This window comes from Nothobranchius furzeri, chromosome 5 (genome assembly GCF_043380555.1).
Source record: "Nothobranchius furzeri strain GRZ-AD chromosome 5, NfurGRZ-RIMD1, whole genome shotgun sequence".
Lineage (NCBI taxonomy): Eukaryota > Metazoa > Chordata > Actinopteri > Cyprinodontiformes > Nothobranchiidae > Nothobranchius > Nothobranchius furzeri.
In genome coordinates, this window is record NC_091745.1 from 52,365,432 (window position 1) to 52,381,565 (window position 16,134).

Sequence of the window (16,134 nt, forward strand, 5' to 3'; positions counted from 1 at the left end):
AGTTTACAACACAGATCAGCACCATGGACAGAGACAGATACGGATTCGCTTGGATTAGATTTACTGATTTATTCACATTTTGAGTTTTTGCATCTATGAGAACATGATGGCAGAACACGGTGAGGCCGTGCTGCTGAAGCTCCAGGCTTCATATGACCTTCACAGGACCGTAGCTCTGCTGTACAGAACAGAACCCCCTTCTGCTTCCAACCGTCTTTCTCGTCTCTACTCAGATCTCGCGATGATTGGCTCTGCAGCGGGGTAGGCAATTCTGCGTCACCTGACTCTGAGGAGGGGGTGGTGGGCTGGGCGTGAGGAGCTCTTGTAAGTAATAATTAATTAAAAGAAGGATGTAAATTCACCGAAAACACCTTAATCCAGCGACCCTGGCCTCCGGAACTCGCACGCTGCACTTGATGCTGGGAGATGATGATGCAGATGGTGATGGAGCTTCCATGCACACCCCGCTGACACACAGCTGCTGCTGCTGCTGGTAGAGGAGGATTATCCGGGAGGCTTGAGGAAGGAAGACAGGGAGGAGAAGTGGGAGGCAACAACGAGCATCACCCGGAGAGAACGACCGCTCCAGGGGCAGGCTGCTGGCACAGGAGAAACTCTGTGGACAATAGAACTGAAAACAGTATTTGGAAATCCTATTATGCGCGTTTTGGCCGCGTAGACACGCACTGTAAACGGATAGCGGCCTAGAGGGACAATCGCATGTGGATCAAACTGAACTGAGAGGGCAGCCGGTTCCATTTGTTATGCAACCACACCGATCCCCCTTAAAGCAACCTGCTGGTTCTGTTCTGGTACTGGGTTTGTGTGCTGTTGTCCAGGGCAGCTGGGTTCACCGAGGCCGCTCTTGAATTTCCCCGAGCGCCTGTGCGCGCGTGTGTATATGTGTGTTGTTTTTGAAGGGGGCAGCTAGGACCACATTGGACGCTTGGCCGTGAGTTGGAATAACTGAATTGAAGATGTCGGGGCAAACGCTGACGGACCGCATCGCTGCAGCTCAGTACACCCTGACTGGGTCCGAGGTGTCCCGGGCGGTGTGTAAAGCCACCACACACGAACAGACAGCCCCAAAGAAAAAACACCTGGAATGTAAGTCTATCTATCTATCTATCTATCTATCTATCTATCTATCTATCTATCTATCTATCTATCTATCTATCTATCTATCTATCTATCTATCTATCTATCTATCTATCTATCTATCTATCTATCTATCTATCTATCTATCTATCTATCCATCCATCTATCATCTATCTATCTATCCATCTATCTATCTATCTATCTATCTATCTATCTATCTATCTATCTATCTATCTATCTATCTATCTATCTATCTTTCTTTCTATCTATCTATCTATCTATCTATCTATCTATCTATCTATCTATCTATCTATCTATCTATCTATCTATCTATCTATCTATCTTTCTATCTATCTATCTATCTATCTATCTATCTATCTATCTATCTATCTATCTATCTATCTATCTATCTATCCATCCATCCATCCATCCATCCATCCATCCATCCATCCATCCATCCATCCATCCATCCATCCATCCATCCATCCATCCATCCATCCATCCATCCATCCATCCATCCATCCATCCATCCATCATGACAATACAATCACCCACCCATGCATCCATCATGACAATACAATCACCCACCTATGCATCCATCATGACAATACAATCTTCTTCCTCCTCATGAACAACTAGGCCATGCACCAACAGTCCTGTGAATTCAGAATACAACCACATCGCCCCTAAACCAGACACTAGCCCTCTGCAACAGCTTTACTAGCATTATTTAGAGGAGTGCACAGCTCGACAGAGTTTAAAAACATCTTATTGTGGACTTACAGATGATTTGGGCAAATCTCCAAGACAATGCTTCATTGCATGCAATATGTCCAAATCTCATCTCCTGAGTGATGTCGGTGGTAGCTGGGGCCTAGCTCCAGCAGTCACTGGATGGGGCACACCCTAACCTGGACAGATCTCCAGTCCATCTCAGGGACACACATACTCACCTAGCAACACTCAGAAAATTAGCTCATTAACTCGGACCTGTTCCCAGTGAGGGTTGGCCTCCGCCAGGGCTGCCCTTTGTCACCGGTTTTGTTCATTACCTTTATGGACAGAATTTCTAGGTGCAGTCGTGGTGTGGAGTGTGTCAAGTTTGGTGGCAGGAGAATCTCGTCTTTGCTTTTTGCGGATGATGTGGTCCTCCTAGCTTCATCCAGCTCTGACCTTCAGCTCTTGCTGGGTAGGTTCGCGGCCGAGTGTGAAGCGGCTGGGATGAGGATCAGCACCTCCAAATCTGAGACCATGGTTCTCGACCAGAAAAGGGTGGCTTGCCAACTCCGGGCCGGGGGAGAGGTCCTACCTCAAGTCAAGGAGTTAAAGTATCTCGGGGTCTTGTTCACGAGTGAGGGTAGGAGGGATCGGGAGATCGACAGGCGGATTGGTTCAGCATCTGCAGTGATGCGGACGCTGAACCTATCTGTCATGGTGAAGAGGGAGCTGAGCCAGAAGGCCAGGCTCTCGATTTACCGGTCGATCTACGTCCCAATCCTCACCTATGGTCATGAGCTTTGGGTAATGACCGAAAGAACGAGATTGCGGATACAAGCGGCCGAAATGAGTTTCCTCCATAGTGTGGCCGGGCTCAGCCTTAGAGATAGGGTGAGGAGCTCAGACATTCGGGAGGGACTCGGAGTAGAACCGCTGCTCCTCCGGATCGAAAGGAGCCAGTTGAGGTGGTTTGGGCATCTGGTCAGGATGCCTCCTGGGCGCCTCCCCGGGGAAGTGTTTCAGGCATGTCCTGCCGGCAGGAGGCCCCCGGGTCGACCCAGGACACGTTGGAGAGGTTACATCTCCAATCTGGTCCGGGAACGCCTTGGGGTCCTGCCGGAGGAGCTGGTGGACAAGGCCGGGGAGAGGACGGTCTGGAGCTCCCTAGTTGGGATGCTGCTCCTGCAACCCGGAAAAGGATAAGCAGGTAAGACAACAACAACTATTGTTGATTAGCTCTGGTTTCCGTCATTAAAGCTGCAATAGCAAAATTGGAAAACCTCTTTTCACGCCTCTTAAAAAGATTTTAACAGAGTATAGCTACAAATATATTGTGGAGATTCAAAAAAAGAATAATATGGTCATTTGTCTAATTTCCTCCACCGATAACAAAATGGTTTGCCCCAGCACTTAATAAGTCTGGTACGCTACCAGGCCAAGCATTGCCACCATTCACATACGAAGCATAATAGTGAAACAACCCGCATGCCCCTCCTCCACTGTAACGAACGTTTAATCTCTCTAGTCTGTGTAGATACACAAAAATGATCACATTTATCAATTACAGTGTTTTATTTTGTTAAATTTACCGGCCTGCCTCTTCTGCTTTGGTTTGACTTACTGCCAGAAGTGATGCGTCTCACTGACGGCTCACGAAAAATTAGAGCTCACGCCGATGCGATCGCTGCACAGCGCAAGCCTTCGTGGTGCTTTGCGGCATTTCGCAGCTTATGTGACCGAGAGCATAGGTTAACAAGGGCGCCGATTAGAAGCGCTTGTCATTCCACGACGCTTCGCGGCGCTTCGTTGCGCTTCCGTGCCTGGTGTGTTCTGGGCGTGATACTGCAGCGCCGACGACGTCTAGCAAAAAGCTCCTGTTGTTTAAAGTGGTGGCAGTAACAAAATTTTACCACAATAGGTCATTTTTACTTCATATCTACATAACGTATGTATGTGGAGAAGGTATCTGGATACATTTACATTCAGTACCCCTGCATGATGCAATGTTTTCACTAGAAACTGGTGGATTGGAATATAAGCAATTTATATCATAAGCACAGGAAATATTTATTGTGAAGCGTGACAAAATGGCATCAAGCCCAACTTTGGCATACTAAAATCAATCAGTAGCATCTGGTAGTGAATGTTGGATGGTAGTGACCCACAGCTGTCAAACCACACAGCAGATTCACTTGCTGAGGATTGTGTAAGTGTTTTGTGGTGAGTCTAGCAAGTGGAGGCTCACAGTAGGAAGCTAAGGCTAGCTAACCTTATGTACACACCTTACAGGATTCGTGTCATGGTGCAGATGGTAGCATCGTTGCCTTGCAACAAAAAGGTTGCTGGTTCCAATCCCAGCTGCAGCCTTTCTGCATGGAATTGCCATGTTCTTGCATATTGTGTAGGACTTCACCTGGTGCTCAGTTTCCTCCTTTAGACCAAAACAGGTTAGGTTGATTTAAGACTCTACTTGTCCTTAGGTGTGAGTAATGGACTGGAGACCTGTCCAAGTTGCCCCCCCCCCCCACCTCTTACCCAATGATTCTTTTAGCATCAGCTTCCTGTGACCCTGTTAAGGCAGGACAGTTAAAGATAATGAGTGAACATTATAAAAACTACTAAAATACCATCAAAACGATCACCATTGCATACACTTGCTAATCTGTTGTATTATTTTTTAAATAGCATTCACCTTGCCGTCACGTTATGGGCTGATTTAATCAAATGATAACAATATTGCTGTCTTTGATTTTTGGTCCTAACTGCCAATACACATCTTTTTTTTTTATCTTGTCCCACCAATCATTTAAAGCACACATTATATTATCTGATTACTCACCTATTATGCACAAAACCTCACCCAAGTTGTGCACAAAATACATTAACAAACCATTATTTGGCCTCACTCCGTCACACACTGAGTTGTTTCAAAGATAAGAATGCTGGAGGAGGTGTGTCCCTGGTTTAAAAATATCTCAGCTGACATCCAGATGTGCACCAGTCTGGTTCATGTTACAGCCAGTGAGTTCACTCATGCTGCAGGTCTGAAGCCTCAAACAGAAAAGGATAACTGTCTAAATTAGCTGCTACTGTATTTCTGAGAATGAAAAGCAGCATACACAGATAAATATGGGAAATTTCATCATCAAAAACTGCATGTTTTGTCATACTGAATGAATTGGAGGGGGGACTGGCAAATTTTATTCACTAAATAATAATAATAATGCTTTGAACTTATATAGCGCTTTTCTAGACACCCAAAGACGCTTTCACACACTCTCACATTCACACACCGCTAGTGATGGTAAGTTACTTGTAGCCACAGCCGCCCTGGGGAGGTCTGACAGAGGCGAGGCTGCCATTTGGCGCCGTCGGCCCCTCTGACCACCACTAACACAGGCAAGTTGGGTGAAGTGTCTTGCCCAAGGACACAACAGCAGGATACCCCTGGCGGGAGCTGGAATCGAACCCATGACCCTCCGATCATGAGGCAACCCGCTCTACCACCTGAGCTACTGCTGCCCTAAAACATTCTTGTTTCTGACACTAAAGAAAGTGTCAAATATAATAAAATGTAAACAAAAAAATACAACAGCCTATAATATATGGCAACCTGAGAGATACAGGTAATTCAGATAACCTCTAACCTGAACCCTACAAACTGAATTTCTTTTCTCTGTATGTCCTGCACATGTAGTAGAAAATGACAATAAATGACTTTGACTTTGACAAGATTCTGGTCAGGACAGCTGTCTTCTGTGTGTGTGTGTGTGTGTGTGTGTGTGTGTGTGTGTGTGTGTGTGTGTGTGTGTGTGTGTGTGTGTGTGTGTGTGTTTGTGCAAGTCAATTTACAAACAAGAATGAGCTGCTTCAAGCAAACTCTTCATCTAGGCCCTTTGTGTGAGGAAGAGGCAGAAATAGGTGAAGCTGCAGCTGTGTGTGACAAGTGCTTGAATGAGCGGAGAGGACATCATTTCACCAACATCTATTAATGTTGGGCAGATGTACTTTGGCAAAATTTGCAAAGGTTTTGGGCGGTTATAGGAGCGTTTTCCTTAGTGGAGCAGCACGACCATCTGTTGTGCTGGCTGATACTCAGGTCAGTGAGGAAGCGTGTTCTCAGACACTTTGTAAGCACTGTGGGAGGAGAGTCAGACAGTACTGTTGGAAACACTAGAATTAACAGAGAGATGTAACAGATTTTCATCGTCATGCTTGGTTTTAGGAAGCTTCTGTGATTTTTGTTTTCACTTTATTTCTCAGTTAAAACTGTGCTGCTTGATTTTAAACCCCAAACAGCAGCTGCTAGATAAAGGATTGCTGAACCTGTGCAGATTATGTTAATGTGTCCTTCTCCTAATTTGGTTTGAAAAACAGCAAGCTTTATTTCAGTGGGAATGGTGAGAAATTCAGAGTATCTGCAGGCCAGAAGGAATGAAGTAAAACATGGCTGATTCACCATTTGAATGTTTGCCAGATGAAAATGGCTGTTTCCAGAGACAAACTGCATCACTCCTGCTGCTCCTAACAGTCTTCCTCTTTATCAGATGCTGCTGATGCTGTCCTCCTGCTGTTAGAGGAGTCGTGACAGGCGGATAGTGGGAAGGTTTTGTTTAGAGTCTCTATCCTTCACTCCTGTGGATGATCAGGAAGGAGGTTGTGGTTTAGTTTCAGTCTGTTTCTGCTGCATTAATTATCACCTTCTGAGCTGCTGCTCTTACTGGTTACTATAATTAACTGTGTGTTTTACCAGAGTCTGCTATGATCTGGCCAGTGCAGAAAGCAGGATTTCTGACCTGCTGGGTGCGTGTGTGTGTGTGTGTGTTTAAGAGCGAGAGTGAATCATGAACAGCATGCTGAGACTGTTCTGCAAACCAGAATGTTTGACATAGTTGACTACATTTTTTGCACCGATCACTAGTTCAAACAGCTCAGGTCTTTGAGTATGTTAACACAACCTGAAGGACAAACGTCTTTTCATCACAGTTCAATACAATTTTTGAAAGTGTCCTGCTTGCGTAGGAAGAATGAATATGTTTGGAACTTTTCTGATATTTCTGATTTCCCTTTCTTTTCACTTGTTCCATTTTGTTCTGTCTTGATTTTGCTTGCCACCTCAGTAGCACTCTACCTTCTTAGGAAAGCTGCAACCTCCGAACCGCTCGCTCCAGCGAGATTTGCACTGACGGGATCCCAATCCCATTGCAGGGCTCTAGTGTGGAGAGAGTTTCTTGTTCATTCATGCTTTTGTTTCAAAACACTGACAGAATTACAAAGCATATTCTTAAATGTACCCTTTCAGACCTTCGGAGTGTAGTAAATATTTATTTTATAATAAAAAAAGATTCTTTACTTTAAAGTGCAAGTCTTGCTCCACCAACACTTCCTGTTTGAAAATTGCACCTGAAGGGGGCATCACCTGGTGGACCGAGGGAGCGACACAGGGGCAGTGACTGATTTGGGGGTAACTTGCTCTTTAACACCAGTAGTTTCCTGGTCCTGTTCTGATGTAGGTGTTTGTGTGTAAACAGGCTGTCTTTAATAAACTTCAGTGGGTTTCTCTGTTGGCAGGTTTATCTGTCCAGGCCTTGAGCAAGCATGCTTTAGCGCAGCAGCTTTTACCTTCCCTGTCTAGACTTCCCCTTTTCATCATTCTGGGTTAGCCAAGCCACCTTCAAATCACACTTTTTTGAGTTCAATTTGGAGGGACACTTAGATGAAAATTCTTGGCTGAAACCGAAAAACCGAAAGAAACTATAATGTCAATACTTAGAACCATGGCATTTATGGCTATGATGGTAAATTACCTGTATTTGTGTAGCCCCTTCGTAGGGTTCTACAACCCCCCAAGGCGCTTTACAACACAATCAGTCATTCACCCACACATTCACATGCTGGTGGGGATGAGCTACTATATAGCCACAGCTGCCCTGGGGCGCACTGACAGAGGCGAGGCCTGCCGGTCACTGTTGTCACCGGTCCCTCCGACCACCACCAGCAGGCAAGGGGGGTTAGGTATCTTCCCCAAGGGCACAACTGCAGCATTCTCTGGTTGGACCTGGGATTGAACTTGCAACCTTATGAGTACTGAACAAGGGTTAATAAATTATAAATAAAAAATAAATTATAAATGCACAGGCATATCTGAAAAGCCTGCTGACAAACTGTGAAATTAAATATGTTCTTTAATCAAAAGCAAAATGTTAAGCTGTAGGAGTTGGCAGATGGATGAAGGGTCAGAGGAGGTATTCGTCACCAAAAAAGCACTTTATTCACAATTCAACTCCTAACACTTTTTTTCTCTGGAAGACAACTTGTCTTCCCCAAAAAAAAGCATCTACTCCCGTTTCATTTGTTAGTAGAATATGCCCTTCTCGTGTGAGATTAACACATCAACCAAACACCACAAAGGGCCTTTTAAAATGTCTTGTGTAGAACTACTACCACTTTGTCACACCGAAGTCTGTTCCTCTTCTCATGGAGGACATGACCTGAAGCACGCAAGTCTCTCACTGTCAGTGTGTGCGGACAACATGGTCTCTGAGAGTAGCAGCAAGGACAAAGTGTTACTTTGTGCGTGTTGCTGCTCCACGTTTCCATAAAAAATCATTATTGTTCATGAATTCAGAAGTTTCTGAGGTTTACTAAAGGTCACTAAATGCAATCACCGCATTGGTCTAAAGCGGTTACATGAGAGCTGCATCATTACTTTCTCTTTAAGCTCAAAACAAACAAGTGCCAAATTAAAACAACAATCTTAATAAAACAGCATTACTAAAAGGGGAACAACTTTACTTTTGATATCTGTACGAATGTACTTTTTATGACGCAGCTAGCAAGTAGCCACATCAGGCAGGATGAAATGAAAGCAGGGTTCACCTGACAGCCCATTTCGATTGTTGTTTCAGGGATTTACTTTGGGTACGAAAAATATTCAGACCCCGGGCAATTTTTCACTCTTTGTTATATTGCAACTATTTGCTAAAATCAATTAAATAATTTTTTTTTCTCATTGATGCACATACAGCACTCCATATTAACAGAAAAACACAACATTTTAGAAATGTATGCAGATGGGGGGGGGGGGGGGGGGGGGGGGGGTCACAAAGAGGGGGCCGCCTATTTATTACCACCGATCTACAGCATCATCATGATGGTCCAGATCTAGCTGTTCATGGTGTTATGGGGGTTTCAAACAAGCTGTTCATGGTGCAATGGGGGTTTCAAACAAGCCTTCCCCATCTTCATTTCGCTCAGTAACATCCCACCCACCAAACTGAAAGCTGTGAATGGCCAACTAAATGGATAGAGCGCTGTGATTTGCATGCCACCAGACTGGGCAGGGCTGCGGAGGAGAGAGGCTAGACCTACATGCAGAGTAAAATAATTTTTCTGCTACTCTCCATCTAGATTTGTAAGCTACCAGGACCCAGGATGCAGCTGAAGCAGTTGAAGAGCAGCAGCCTTTCTGGAGTCTTAAACACTCAAGAGGCATGTGTGTTCTCTGGCTGTTTATCAATAATGCAGCAGGGCTAGCGTTTCCTGCTGCTAATACTCTCTCACCGATGGCTTCTGGCACAATGACCAAGACACAGAAGAAAAATGTCACAAAAATTTTTTACTAGAGACTCCATTAGAACAACTTGGTAAAAACATGCAGACATTTCATTCATTTGTACTGCTCAACTCAGAAACACTTCTCTTGTTTTATAAAGGCTTTTATAGCCATGTCCTGACCAAAATACATACAATGGAGGTTACAATGCACAAACATTAGCTGCCAATACGGCTCGGTTTCAGCCACATGATTGGTCCAGTGTGGACCAGCATTCATTTTCAAGGACTCTTCATCTGTAGTAATTGAAAGTCAATATTGACCCAGTATCATAAGTCAAAGAAAATACATCTTGAAACATTTATTGTCATCATTTTATCGCCCAGTTCTGAGTAGCTTTCATCCACTCCCTGCGCCTCCACAGCCATCCTCAGACTGGTGATCTCCCTTTTAATTACTCCACCTGGCTGAGTAGAGCTGATGCATCCATGTTGCCAAATCCCACATCTAAGTAATGTGAAACAAACCTGGGTATCTTTTCACCGCATTCATTAAACACCTTTAGACAGTCTTTAACATTGTAAACCTTCTTTTGTTGGCCTGACGAAGCATATGGAAGATCTGCACATTTCAAAGGTCAAGAATTTCTTCTCTTCATCCACACAGATGAGAAATTAAGACTAGCAATAGCTTTATCCTGCTAGCGAGTTCTTATGGTAACAGTGAAATATAAATCTTCTACAGTTATTTTCTGTTTTATATATGAGAATCTCAAATTTCCCTTGAGAACTACCAGGTCCCCAACACTCACCTGCTCCCAGCAGGTGTTGAATTGTCTTCTTCAGAAAACCATGAGAAACAAAAACCAGGAAACTCATTTCCGATACAAACGTTGAGACACACGGTGAGAAGCAGCGCTTCACAAAAATGTAGGAAAAAAGTCATTAGGATTTTGATTGTTTGTTCTGTAGAAAGAAAATATATTGACAATCTATTTCAAATGTTTTATTGGCTTTTGATTATAGAGCTATTTAAAGTTCAGTTATGAGGAAATAAACCAAAACTTCACAGCAACGACTGTTTGCTTCTCTTCCAGCTTTTATTATAGTCTAAAGTCCTTCAAGCATCAACGGAGGAACAAAAACAATATTCCTTCATCAGAGTCCCGTTAGTCATCGTCACACACTGGTGAAATTACTTCTCTGCATTTGACCCGTCCCCATGGGGGGCGGTGAGCAGCAGCACTGGCTGCGCTCGGGAACTATTTGGTGGTTCAACCCCCCAATGGTGAGTGTCAAGCAGGGAGGCATTGGGTCCCCTTTTTAAAGTCTTTGGTATGACCCGACCATGGATTTGTACCCACGATGTCACAGTCTCAGGGCAACCTTATGCCACTAGGCCACTGAGAAGGTTAATATCCAAGTTTTTCATAGATCCTCTCCACTGACTGAATCCTCATCTTGTTAATTGGTTTTTGGGTTACAGTTTCTTGCAGGTTGTAAATCTTCACTAAGATTTAGATCCTATTTTCTGTCCCTGAATTCACCGTTTCAGCAGCAATAAAAATCTAATGTTTTTTTTTCTGGTCTGTGAACTCACCGTCACTAATTCCTCAGAACAGTTTTCTGTTTATTCTAAATGTGCTCGGTATCAATAGGTCAGAAGCCAGGATAAGTGCAACAGTGACTCAAGGGTTAGGAGTTGGTCATGTCACAGATGGGTTGCCAGTTAAAAACCAGGCTCTAGCTGTGCCAGTCATTGTGTCCATGAGCAAGACACTTCACCCTTCTTGCCTGCAGGTGTTGGTTGAAGAGACCGGTGGTGCCTGTGTACAGCAGCCTCTCTTTTTTCCAATGTGCATCAGGGCAGCTGAGGCTACAGTGTAGCTCATCACCATCAGTGTGTGAATGACTGTAACGTAAAGGGCTTTGGAGTCCTCTGACTCAGAAAAGCGCTATACAAGTGTAGGCCTTTTCTCATTTATCATTTTTAACACACGTCAAGGCTTTAGCCCACTATAGCCTTGCATACTTAATGCTATATTATGGGTCTTTTCCAACAGCTCCACTCAGAGTAACTCGGATTAGTGCAGCTCGGCCTGGCCACCTTTTCCAACAGCACAGCTCAGTAATTTCCCTTATCTCCAATATTTTTAGTCCCTGCTCCATTGAGGTTCCACGTTTGCTGAGTCAGGCCAGTATCATGATTGTGGCCACTGATTGGCTGCTGGGCAGAGTCACTGGTTGCTCCGAGGCTTCTGCCTTGCTGTCTACAGCATTTCCTGGTCCAGAGTCTGACAAAAAGCCACAAAACTGAGCAGAATGTCCATAAATACCACCATTTTTGTGCTGAGTTGTGTTTCTGTGGAGCATAAAGGTTACCTCACACTGTTTACTGATCACCTCTTACTCTATTTGTGCTGAGTAAAAATCCCCTGCTGTAGATGGTTAAGATCAGTGGAAATGGAAAAGTTCTGTCTTGTTCTCTAAAGTGCATTCATACATGCAGCTTTCCTGGCTCATATGAATAGATTTTAGCAGTTTGACGTATATTTTTACACTACCACTACACGACCAATTATAGAAAGCTGAATGAATGCCGGACACAGATAAACAATTTCTGCTGATTGGATCTGCTCTCTGATAGCAGCGTCCACCAGCAGCAGGCTGAGGTTGATCATCAGATGTCCTCTAGACCCCACAGTTCTTTCTCACCACACTCATGATGCGCTGCACTGGAACACAGTGCATTCTGGGTATTTTGTTCTCCTATTGCATGCTGCTTGAGGGTGAGAGGAGCTAAAAATAAACATGTGGCAGTAGTCCATTCATGTGTAACTCAACATGGCATTGGTCGCTCAACGTGGCTTAGTACATCACACTCTGAGATAGGGCTGGATGAAAAAAGCATATTGATTAAACGACATTCATGTTGATCAACACCAATAATTATGGATAATTCTAAAGAAATGTGGAATATATATTTTAGGTGCAACCCTGGCCATTTTATGTATTTATTTTATGATAAAAAAGTTGTTTGTGTGACCACTTTGATTTTTATTGATTTTCTGTAAATTTAGTAAACGACCATTGTTTGTTTTCTGTCAGAGTTGTAAAAAACAAAACATTGCCTTGTTGGTCAACTACCATGACCTTTTTTGGACAAATTTCCTCTACCTCTCCTCGCTGTTTAAGTCATGGGCTGTCTGATTATGTTTGAGAGGGGAGGCCTAATGATGGAGCGGGCCTGGGTCTGTGTTTTACACTGGTAATGACTCTAGAATGAAGCTTCCCAGTAGTCTATTATTAAAATAGAAAGGAAACTTTTTATTGAAGTTTTTGTTGACCCATTTTTTTCTATCACACCACACATTTATTGATAGATAGATATGTAGTTACTGAGTTATTGTCCAGCCTTACTCTGAGAACTGATTGTCCTGTTTAAGAATCTGTTCAATTGTCCGTTCATTATGTCAGCAAGCTTTGCAGAAGCCTGTTAATCACCCTCTGACTAAAACCAGGTGTCAGGTTTGAGGAACCTCTAAAATATGCAGAATGGTGGCCATCAAGGACCAGGCTTGGACAACAATGACACAGAAGAAGGTATGCAGTTGGTTTGATCCTCATATGCTAAAGGCCTAATGAAGGGACCCAATATGGGGACATTGAAGTTTAGCAGCAACATTAATGTTCCAGATTTCAGTAATTGTTTATGTTTTCCAAACACACTTGAAGAGGAGTGGTTCTCCTCATATCTATCGTGAGCGGCTTCTGTGGCCATCTCCAAGTTTTGCTCCTCCACCAGCTCCCTCGCCCATGGTGTCCCACAAGGTTCTGTGCTGGGGCCTCTACTCTGCCTCCTCTATCTGCTCTCTCTGCAGCACACCCTGAGCTCCTTTAAAGGAATCTTCTACCATCGTTACGCAGATGACATTCAACTGTACATTTCCTTTAAGTCCACTGAGATGTCTAGGCTGCAGATGTTACACACCTGCTTAGACTCTATCAAAACCTGGATGGCTGGGAACTTCCTACAGCTGAATGAATACAGGCAGCCCTTCTGACTTTGTGTGTTCCTAAATCCATCCCTGAATGTTAAGTGTGAGATGTAACAGGATGGACTTCAGGTTGAAATGATAAATTTCTGTACAACTTTTGCTGTTGAGATGATTTTAAAGTAACTTTATTGTTTCCTGCAAACATGAGAGCCTGTTTCTACGGAGACCACCATGCCACATCCACAGTGGTGCTTGTACAAAGATAAAAAAAATGAGCTTCTAAAACAAGAGAAGTTTTTGGTTTGTCATTGGTTGTACTGAGCAGCATAGGGATCTCTTACAGTCATCAGTGCGTAGCTGAAACTGGAGTCGTGCTGATGGGTGTGGCAGACACCACGCGGAGTCCTGATGTTGTATTCAGTTACAGATACATAATACTGTGGTGGTCAGCAGAGCATTGTGTGTGAAGCATGCATTTTCTGTTAGTGTGAGCCAGCTGTATCATCTTTTATCACTTAGCTGCACAAAAGCAGATACAAACTGGTATCAGAGTAGGGCTGTCTTCAAATGCTGTGTTTGTAAAACCCTTCTAGTAATCACGTGCACTCATACATGCATGGATGTGTATCTTTTCATGGAGGCTATAAACCTTGCGCTATGAATAAACACATGTGATAGCTGATCTTTCCCCAGGCTTTTAGAGGAGGATGCAAACTGTGTGCAGATATTCTACTGCAACCACAGGAGACTTCTAACTTCAGTCTGGTTGTGATTTGACTTTTTAAAAATCAAAGATTTTTACTGCATAATGACAAAAGATTGGTGTTATACCTGAGGTTGCATAGTGTCACTGTAATGGCCTCATAGCCGTAATTTTTACACACGCACACACACACACACACAGTCAGCGGCATCCATACATCTTGGGAGACGAGGGTGTAGCTTCGTGTGAGTCTACTTGCACCACCGAGAGTGGCTATGCAGACCGACTCGAGAGTGACAGTCCCTGCTGCACTTGGTACAGGTGAAGGCAAATGGCTGTTGTATCTGCTGTCGCCGTTGCTTCTGCCTGGATCTTTTCTGGACAACATTCTCATTGCGCTCAGCCTCTGCACACGATATAACCTGCCTGACTGCGAGTCTCCAGGCTGGGCGGTCTTCTGCTTGACTTTCCCATAAGTTGGGGTTGATGGAGCACTGGTTTATGTCCTTCTTGCAGATGTTTTTGAATCACAGTTTTGAGCGCTCTGTTGTCCTTTGGCCTTTGACCAGCTTGCTGTATGGGAAGTCTTTGGGAATGTGGCCTGTGCCCATTCTTTTGACATTGTTGAGCCACCTGAGACGTCTCTCACTGAGAACTGCATGCAAGCTGCTCACGTTGGCCCGCTCCAGCACCTTGGTATTGGGGACCCTATTCAGCCACTTGATCTGCAGTATGCACTGAAGGCACCTCATGTGGAAGCTGTTGAGTTTCCTTTCATGCCTCGCAAAGGTGGTCCACATCTCCTTTCCATAGAGCAGAGGGCTGAGTACACAAGCGTGGTAGATGCACAGTCTGTTCTTTTCAGTGAGGCTGGAGTTCTTCCACACTCGCTGGTTCAGTTTAGCCATGACTGTGGCTGCCTTGGCAATCCTGCTGTTGATCTCCAAGTTGATGGACAGCAAGCTGGAGAAGATGGACCCGAGGTAGGTGAAGTTCTAAACAAACTCTAAGGTGTGTCCATCAATGGCAATGTTTGGAGGGTCTCTGTGCCCTGAGGCATAACGTTGGTCTTCTTCAGGCAGATGGTCAGTCCAAACTCCTTGCTGGTGTGGGAGAGGCAGGTGACTAGTAATATATATATATTCCTACTTTCTCCCCTTCTTTTTGTCCAACCTCCATTGAAGTACCTGGCAAGGCTGAGTTGGGCGGCATCGTGTTTCTGGCTCCTGATTGGCTAGGGAGTGGAGTCACTAGTTTTTTTTATGCTTTCTGTGCCTGCAGCCATTTCCTGGTTCAGAGTCTGACAGTAAATCATAAAACTGTCACGAACAGAACTCAGAAGACCCGTGAAGATGCCAAACAAAGTAAAAATAGATTTAAAAAAAAGTCTTTATTTGCATCAGAGTTACCAGGAGGGTGAGGCTGGAGACAGAGTCGGGGACAGGCGAAGGTCGAATTGGCAGGCAGCGTGCAAGGCAGGGGTCAGGAGAAAAACAAGGTCCAGAGGCAGAAATCAGGCAGGGTGAATCGCTGGAGAATTTACTGGCAGGGCTGTAAATAATCTGGCAGGGAACTGGTGGTTTACTGGTGAATATATAGTAGGGGAAGCAGGTGTGTAAGATGAGCTGAGGAGTCAGGAGCAGGTGAAGTGGATGAAGCTGATTGTGGTAGTCAGGGTAACAGGGCTTGGCTGGGGCTTAATGATGAGACCAGGTGTGCTGCATGAAGGGTGAGGAGGGTGATGGATTGTGAGTCATGACAAAAACTTAGCAAAATGTTCAGCAACACCACCATTTTCCACTGAGTTGTGTTTCTGTAGAACATTCAAGTGACCTTACACTCTTTACTGACCACCTCATGTTATTTTGTGATGAGTAAAATTCCCGTCCCTCTACCTGCACCGGCACCATGAGGGGCTTGGAAACAATGCCACACTCAGATTGGTTGACTGAAACCATGCTGTACAGAGCTGTTTTAAGCCGGGCATACACTGTACAACTTTTACACTTTTTTTAACAGATTTTTCCCTCGAGTGAATATGGTCAAACAGTGTGAGCACACGAA

At 44.3% G+C, this 16,134-nt stretch overlaps 1 protein-coding gene across 9 annotated transcripts in view; it reads left to right on the plus strand.

Annotated features, from left to right (window-relative positions):
- Positions 1–272: 272 nt before the first annotated feature.
- snap91a (synaptosome associated protein 91a) overlaps positions 273–16,134 on the plus strand; it is a 60,804-nt gene continuing 44,942 nt past the window's right edge. For 8 of the 9 annotated variants that reach the window (XM_070550916.1, XM_070550917.1, XM_070550920.1 and 5 more), the window contains exon 1: positions 273–1,107. In XM_070550916.1, the coding sequence (XP_070407017.1) occupies positions 978–1,107 (130 nt within the window). In that variant the 5' untranslated portion in view covers positions 273–977. The remainder of the gene's footprint in view (positions 1,108–16,134) is intronic. The other variant, XM_070550924.1, reaches the window with a different exon arrangement.